Source organism: Acanthisitta chloris, unplaced genomic scaffold (assembly GCF_000695815.1).
Source record: "Acanthisitta chloris isolate BGI_N310 unplaced genomic scaffold, ASM69581v1 scaffold38556, whole genome shotgun sequence".
Taxonomy (NCBI): domain Eukaryota; kingdom Metazoa; phylum Chordata; class Aves; order Passeriformes; family Acanthisittidae; genus Acanthisitta; species Acanthisitta chloris.
Window position 1 is genome coordinate 2,295 of NW_008677223.1, and position 7,672 is coordinate 9,966.

Consider the following 7,672-nt stretch of genomic DNA (forward strand, 5'->3'; position numbering starts at 1 on the left):
CAGCCTTTAAAAAGGGAGAGAAAAGGGAATCCTGCTTTTGTTTGTGTAATGCCTTCATGAATTTTACGGTGTGTTAAGTGTGAAAGCTGTGGTAAAACTTGGCTCCCATCTGAATATTTATCTGCTTCCTATAGTGTTTGTTGCAAAACAGATAAAGGCTGTGAATACATTGAAGGGATATAATTATCTGCTTCCCTAACTTCTTCCAGTATTTGTACTAGTTGCCAAATATACTTTCTTGCAAGCAGACCTGAATTGAGATGATTTTCACTACTTTATATATCAGTGACTGGAGATCTGGCACTGGGCCTTTGGCTTTTGCCATAGATGGATGGTTGGAACCTCACCATGCTTCTGAGTGACAAACACTTGGCTTGTTTGTCTGACATATGTGCTTGGGAGTTTCAGCTCATTTCCCTCAGTGCACTTGTCCACAGTGAAAAAAATAGCAAGCATGGAAGCTGTCAATTGTTAATTACTCTTGGGTGATGAAGAGGTCAAGCTTTCCTGTGGGCAGGGAAGGGAGATAAAGGTAATTACTCTAACTTGTGCACAAGCATCTATGGCCCCAAATATCAATAGGGCAGTTTAAAATGTTAACACTTGCATAGGTATATTCATCTTGTATGACTAACTGCAGTTTGTAGGGGGTTTAGCACTAAATATATAGCAAAGGAAATAGTAAATGTAGCTACCGTTTTAAAGGATTTATGTTCTTGTAGTGAATTTTCATTAGGCCTTCACTAGAAAATTGTATTTTAATCAAAGCAGTACTGTTTTATCATTATAATTTCCGAGTCATAATTGTTTCATGTGTAGTGATAGATGTAAGGATCACAAAGCCATTCAATCACAGTAGATAAAAGTAATGAAATCTATTCAGAGGTTGAAAGCTAAAGGTTGGATCCAAGGCACCCTCCAAGTGAGGCTTGTCACAGCTTCTTGGCAATCAACTGAACCTGAGTTTGCTTTGCTCATTTGGAAATTGGGATGAAAAGTACCAACTTTATCTAGGTCAGAGTGACCATTCAAGTACCAACTTTGAATAACATTTTATTCCCATTCTCATAAGGAGCACACAGCACAGAGAGAGGTACCACAATCAGGGTTTGATTTGAACTGGGTTCAGTAACACATTCAAGGGAACTAAGTGGGATACACATTTAAAATGCGACCTAGTGACTTAGAGGTTTCTATGTCTATGCACAAATACTGTGCAACTCATTGTACTGATGCCTTAGCAAAACACTGAAGCATTTTGGCTTTCAGTTGCCTTAAGTGGAATTATGCCAGTGATTCAGTTAGTCCAATATTCATAGCTTACTAATTGATCACAATTCACAACACCACTGGGAAGGAGACTTGAAGGTCCAGTTGAGGTATTAGTAACAGCATCATTATGATTGCTAGACTAAAGCCAGTGATAATCTTCTTTCTTTTTAATTCCCAATAGACGGAGAGAGTGAATAAAAGTTAGGTAAGAGAAAGAAGCAGGCTGTGGTTTCCCTTGTTTGGGTAACCACCACTGCTTAGATAACCTAGCCACATGCTTTTATTTGGCATAATAGCCTGAGTTGTGTCACTGTTCTACTGTTAACTGGTACTTAATGATTTTCTGTGACTTGATTCTGCAGTATCATGATTTTACCAGGTTCTCTTCACCAAAGACCACTGTGCTATAGTATAAATAATCCTCTCTGTATCAAACGCTGCTCATTTTGCTTGAGGCATCAAAACTTTGCTGTGTGAGGAAAACCTTCATCCTTAATTTTAAGAAGGTCCTAAACTACAGATTTTCACTTATCATATTCATACCAATAATTGTAGGTGTCGTGGGCAGAGCAACAATATGAAAAAAAGCGAACTAAGCGTGTCACCATGAGAGACTCAGCAGAAAGTCTTTTCAATGATCCCATGTGGAATCAGCAGTGGTATCTGGTAAGGATTTATTTCATCATGGAACTGAGGGTGGTGGATTTTGGCTGTGCTGTCACCTGCATTATTTTGCAAGTATCAGGTTGAAGGGAGTAAAAGAAGAGTCACTTTGTTATCACATGCTGTAAAAATGAGAGATCTCTGTGCACAGTATTTCCAGGCAGCCACCTATTTTCTTGGAAGTGTCCTTTGCACAAAGATTCTAAAAGCCAGTTCAGGGTGCTGCTTAGGCTGCTGCTTACAGAAATGGTAACAGTTAAGAGCTACCTTTATAATTACTTTAAATGACTCTCAGTGTGTAAGAAGTTCCTTTATCATGTCTGAAACTGTCCAGGTATTTATTAAAATTGGTACTGCAGACAAAGACAAAAGCTTATGCATCCTTGTGACAAGCACCTTCAGCCTCTTGGACTAGCATTTAAGTATGAGAGGGTATCTATAGCTCCCGTGTTCAAAACCTCAGGGAAATAAATTTCCTGAGCTCTATAGTTTCTGTCTGCATGTGACAACTCAAAACCACAGTTGATCATTTGTGTTTTTATATGGTTTCTTTCAAGAGCCTCTGTTTCCACTGTGCACCTCTATGTACCCTCAGTCTAGGCTTCATTGCTTTCAGCCAGAACAGGGATGGGATTAAAGGTGAGGATAGCAAATCAAGAAAAGAGGTCAAGCACAAATGTGGCCCAAGTGGCTGGAAATGCTTTTCTGTTCTTCAGTTCAGCTTAGAGAAAACAGACCAAACTCCAGGCAGCTTCTATAATGCTTTGCCCTTTCTTTCCTTCATTTGAGCTAGGAAACAGAAATGATAAACCACACAGCATAAAATACTTTCATGAAGAATCCTTCAAACTTCTTTTCAACAGGAAAGGAAAATTGTTATCTCTAAGAATTTTGACTTTTCTTTGAAGCAGAATATCTGTTTGCTTCCCAGCCTGCATCCAAAATAAGCAGGAAAGTTCTGAGATTATTAGACAAATAGTGCAAACACAGAGTTCGTAATTCCTTTTCCCAATTTTTTATGGTGTTCACTTCTTTTCCCTCTGGTTTTCCCACACGAGAGAGAGAAACATGCTGCTAACCCTTGTCTGCAGTGCACACTGGATTTTTCTGATTAAGTGCATAAATGTGTTAAATATTTTCTTCCAAAATATGTTCCTTGCCTTGTAGTGAATAGCTCATTATTACTTTATTTCTATGACTTGATGGGAACAGTTTTAGCTCTGTTCAGTGTACCTTCACACATCACCAGCAAAAAAATATTATTTGATGGATTCAAGAGAACAAAGCTTGAAACCTCAAATAGTTTTCTGAATGGCAGCAGCCAGAAAAAAACAGGATAAAATGAAAGAAATGTCATTCCCATAATAAATTTCTTTTCCTAAGCCTCGTATTCTATGCAGCATTTCTTTGGAAACAGGGAAATAAAAAAACCTGTGATCAACTGACATACTAATGCACAGAGAAACACAAAGAAATGGCTTCTTTTTAAATCTGTGCTTTTATGGGGGTCGTAAGCAAGTTTTCTAAAGTACATGTATGTACTGCACACAATATTAGAGGGGAAAAATGACCCATTTAGGAGCTACTCCTCAAAAAACTTGCAGTGGAAGAGAAGGCTGTAGATGATTCATACTTCCAGCTGATTTACCACAGGAACAGTAATGAGGGTAGTAAACAAAGTTGTGATTCAACATAGTTGTTCCCAACCAAATGACTACCTCAATTGTTTTATCCATTAATTATTTTGCTCTGGCTAACTTGAACGTCAAAGGAGAAAACACATCTGGAGAAAATGCAGCTTACGGTACTGTGGGTACTGTCTTGGCTTCTCATCAAATGCAAAGAACAAACATTAGCAGGTCTGATGATTAACTTGGCGTTCCAAGGTCCATCCATGCATCCCTCCCATTCCTACATGTCTGCTGCCTACCTCCATAGAATACAAGATGCTCTTTGTTCATAGCTGATTTTCAGGGATCTTCAAGTGGTAGGGCAAATCTTTCAGTGCTGCAAGTATTTGATGAAACAATTTTTGCTTTATCTCAGTAAGATTTGAGCAAAATATACAAGTTCAGGGTGAGATTTTTTAGAGTCTTTAAAATACAATTTTGGACAATTTTGCATAAAATGTTGATATATGTTAATCCTATCTGTCCTCCAGCAAGATACAAGAATAACTCCATCCCTGCCCAAACTGGATCTCCATGTTATTCCTGTGTGGCAGAAAGGGATTACAGGCAAGGGAGTTGTAATCACAGTACTAGATGATGGCTTGGAGTGGAATCATACTGACATCTATGCTAACTATGTAAGTTTGGGGAATGCTATGGAATAAATTAACCAGTTGTAAATTTGATACAGGGACACTCTTCTCTAGCTCATTGTTCTCTAAGTCAGCTCCTACAGCACAGAGACTGAAATATTCGCCTTAGGCATGATTTGGAACCTGGTCTGTGTCACAGGAAGCTGAATGTAACTTAGCAATGGTAGTGGGGTGGGTATTTTGTTCCCTTGTTTTTCCTTCAGTGGATTTAGTTCTCAGGCATGTCTATATACAGTGGTTTAATGCTGAATTATTAAAGCTCCATGAAAAAATTATGGAATTGTTAATGGCCATCAAATTCTACCAGCCTGACTGCTGCCAATGTGAGGCACACCAAGTAAATAAATACAGGCTCTAGAACCCATTTTGTTGCATGTTTTGAAACACATTTTCTAGTTGTCTGAATTAATTCTGCCGTTTTTTCTTACATGTAGGATCCAAAGGCAAGTTATGATTTCAATGACAATGATCATGATCCCTTTCCTAGATATGACCCGACAAATGAGAACAAGTGAGTAGCTTCCCAGTTGTGTGAAGAGAACAAAACAGTGTGATATTAATTTGTGCTAGAAGGTACAAATGCAGAAATATCTATGTATGTCTCCTGTGGCAATTATGTAATAAGAGAAAGAATTTGTATAATGGAGTCACAGGATAGTTGAGCATGGAAGGGACCTCTGAAGGTCATCTGGTCCAACCCCCTGCTCATGCAGGGAGACCTAGAGCCAGTTGCCCAGGACTACATCCAGATGGCTTTTGAATATTTCCTAGGAGAGAGCCTCCACCATCTCTCAGGGCAACCTATGCCAGTAAAGAAATGTTGAATGTTTGGGGAACCTCCTGTGTTTCAGTTTGCACAAACATTCCCATGTAACGTTGGCACAAACATTGGAAATGAGGGAATTAAATTCCCAGATGAAGAGCTTCATAATTGTAATCACCCTACAATGCCCTGAATTTCTTCATATCTTTGTTATGTGCAAGGTACTAATATGTTTCTGTAAGCTAAAGGGAACCATCTGTTCATGTGACCCTGTGTGTTTCTGGAATGATACCTGCCTAAGCAGATGTTTACTTCAGTTCCCTGCTTTTCACTGGGGATTTTAAAAGACTATGCTTCCCATGAAGGGCTCTAGAAGAGACTGTGTCTCAGAGGAACCTACCAAGAAACCCATCTCTTCAGGTCAGCTTTTGTAGCTAAGGGCACTCTTTTCCAGTTCTGGCAGTACCTTTTGGGCCAAAAGAGCTGAGCTGGAACACTGAACTCCCATCTCAGTGCATGCTATCACAGGTGACCTCATATGGGTATGACACATGGTCAGATACTGCAGTAGGTTACAGTCACTCCCATGACAGTCCTTCTGTCTCTTCTGAGGCATATGGAAGCTTTATTTAGACCAGGTTTGGCCTAGATGTCCTTAAGGTAATAACATAGGAAGTTTCAACAGGCTTGAACACAAGACAATCAGTCAATTCACATAGTGGATTTGTGCGTCTCAGAGGGAGAGAGGACCTTCCTCCAATTTTCTCTAGAGCTACCTCTTTGACACTTGGTGAAACATCTTGATGGGTCAGTCACACCTAGGCATATCCATTGTAGTTCAGGAAGGAATTTTGTCTATGAGACAGAAAACAGAACAGGCCTCCTTAAAAGCTGATATACAAGAGAAGTTAATTTCTTAAGCAAATTAGGATACCACTACTTAATAAAGATAGAGTAAGAAACTGATGCACTGATTCCCTGTGGTCTATCACACAATACAGTAACATCCACAACATAAATCAGTGTATGGGGAAAAAAAGATCAGTCAAAGGATAAACATCTCATGAATAAGACTTTTGAAAAACAGCATTTCGGCTTTGTGAGAGTGTTATTTAAGAGCAAGAAGCCATCATCCTCTTGTTATGATGATATTATCTCTTAAATCTGCCTGTATTACCTCTAATATTTATTAATAAGCAAATGGAATGCAGCCCAGAAGCGTTCAAACATGTCATTGAATAATAATCTGTAGTATCAAATGAAACAACTCTCTTATATTTACCTGCATGAAGGTTTTCTGTATTGTGGAATTAGAATCAATTGTGGAAAAAAGAGAATTGCACAGAAAGCAGCTGGTTGCAAGGAAAAATTAGCAGCGGGGATACTTTAAAGGCTCACTCTGTGAAATCCTAAATAAATGCAGTCATTAAAAAAGGGACACCTAAACACATATTTAAAAACTACTTGTATCATATTTCTCTCTGAAGACAGATCTTTAGCCCCACAATTTTACATTACTTTTCCTGTCTACTACAATACTGGTATCTAATAGGTCTACAGACTTCAGTGTAACTTAAGTATTTATTATCTCATCACAACGATCCTTTGACCATTAAGTAGGTAAAATTATGTTTCTTGAAGCTTAAGAGTAACAAATGTTTTTTGTATCGTGTAGATACGACTCAAAAGCTATTGAATATCTGCATTGCATTCTTTTAAAGGGAGACTTTGACCAAATCAAGGTCATTGATGATTCTTTCTCTACATTACACTGAAGATGTTATGAGATATTGTTTATTCTTGTTGTATTTATTCAGGCATGGGACACGGTGTGCAGGGGAAATTGCCATGCAAGCCAACAACAGAAAATGCGGAGTTGGAGTAGCCTACAATTCCAGAGTTGGAGGTAGGAAAATGAAAATAATGAGATATCTATTACGAATGGAAACCAGACAGATCCTGAGTGTTTTCAGGTACCATTAATCTGCAATATGAATGATTGGTCATTCTCAGAAAACATGAATCATGCAGTATTAGAAGCTACAAAATCCTGTCTGGCCATAGACATGGACATGGACAGTGGATTGAGTGCACCCTCAACAAGTTCCCTGACCACACCAAGTGTGTGGGGCAGTCACAGCTGGAAGGAAGGGATGGGACATCCAGAGGGACCTTGACAGGCTTGAGAGGTGGAACAACAATGCAAACGGAGTTTAACAATGCAAACCTCATGGAGTGCAAGGTCCTGTATCTGGGCCATGGCAATCCCAGGTACAGCTACAGGTTGGGTGGGGAAGGAATTGAAACCAGCAGTGAGGAGAAAGACTTGGGAGTGAGAGTGAATAAGAAGCTGACCATGAGCTGCAGTGTGAGCTCATCTTAGAAAGCCAATGGAATCCTGGGCTGCATCCAGAGGAGTGTGGGCAGCAGGTCAAAAAAAGTGATTCTTCCCCTCTACTCTGTTCTTATGAGACCCCACCTGGAATACTCTACACAGTTCTGGTGTCCTCAGCATAAGAAGGACATGGAACTGTTGGAGGAAGTACGGACGAGGTCACAAAGTTGCTAAGAGGTCTGGAGCATCTCCCCTATGAAGACAGGCTGAGGGAGTTGGGGCTGTTCAGCCTGGAGAAGAGAAGACTGTGTGGAGA

The 7,672-nt window shown here is 39.5% G+C and overlaps 1 protein-coding gene across 1 annotated transcript in view; it reads left to right on the top strand.

The window, feature by feature from the left end:
• The window catches only part of PCSK1 (proprotein convertase subtilisin/kexin type 1), a 28,160-nt gene that overhangs the window by 2,059 nt on the left and 18,429 nt on the right, over positions 1-7,672 (top strand). Inside the window, exons 3-6 of the mRNA XM_009076412.1 lie at positions 1,828-1,938; positions 4,097-4,243; positions 4,693-4,769; positions 6,839-6,927. Of these exons, the coding sequence (XP_009074660.1) occupies positions 1,828-1,938; positions 4,097-4,243; positions 4,693-4,769; positions 6,839-6,927 (424 nt within the window). The remainder of the gene's footprint in view (positions 1-1,827; positions 1,939-4,096; positions 4,244-4,692; positions 4,770-6,838; positions 6,928-7,672) is intronic.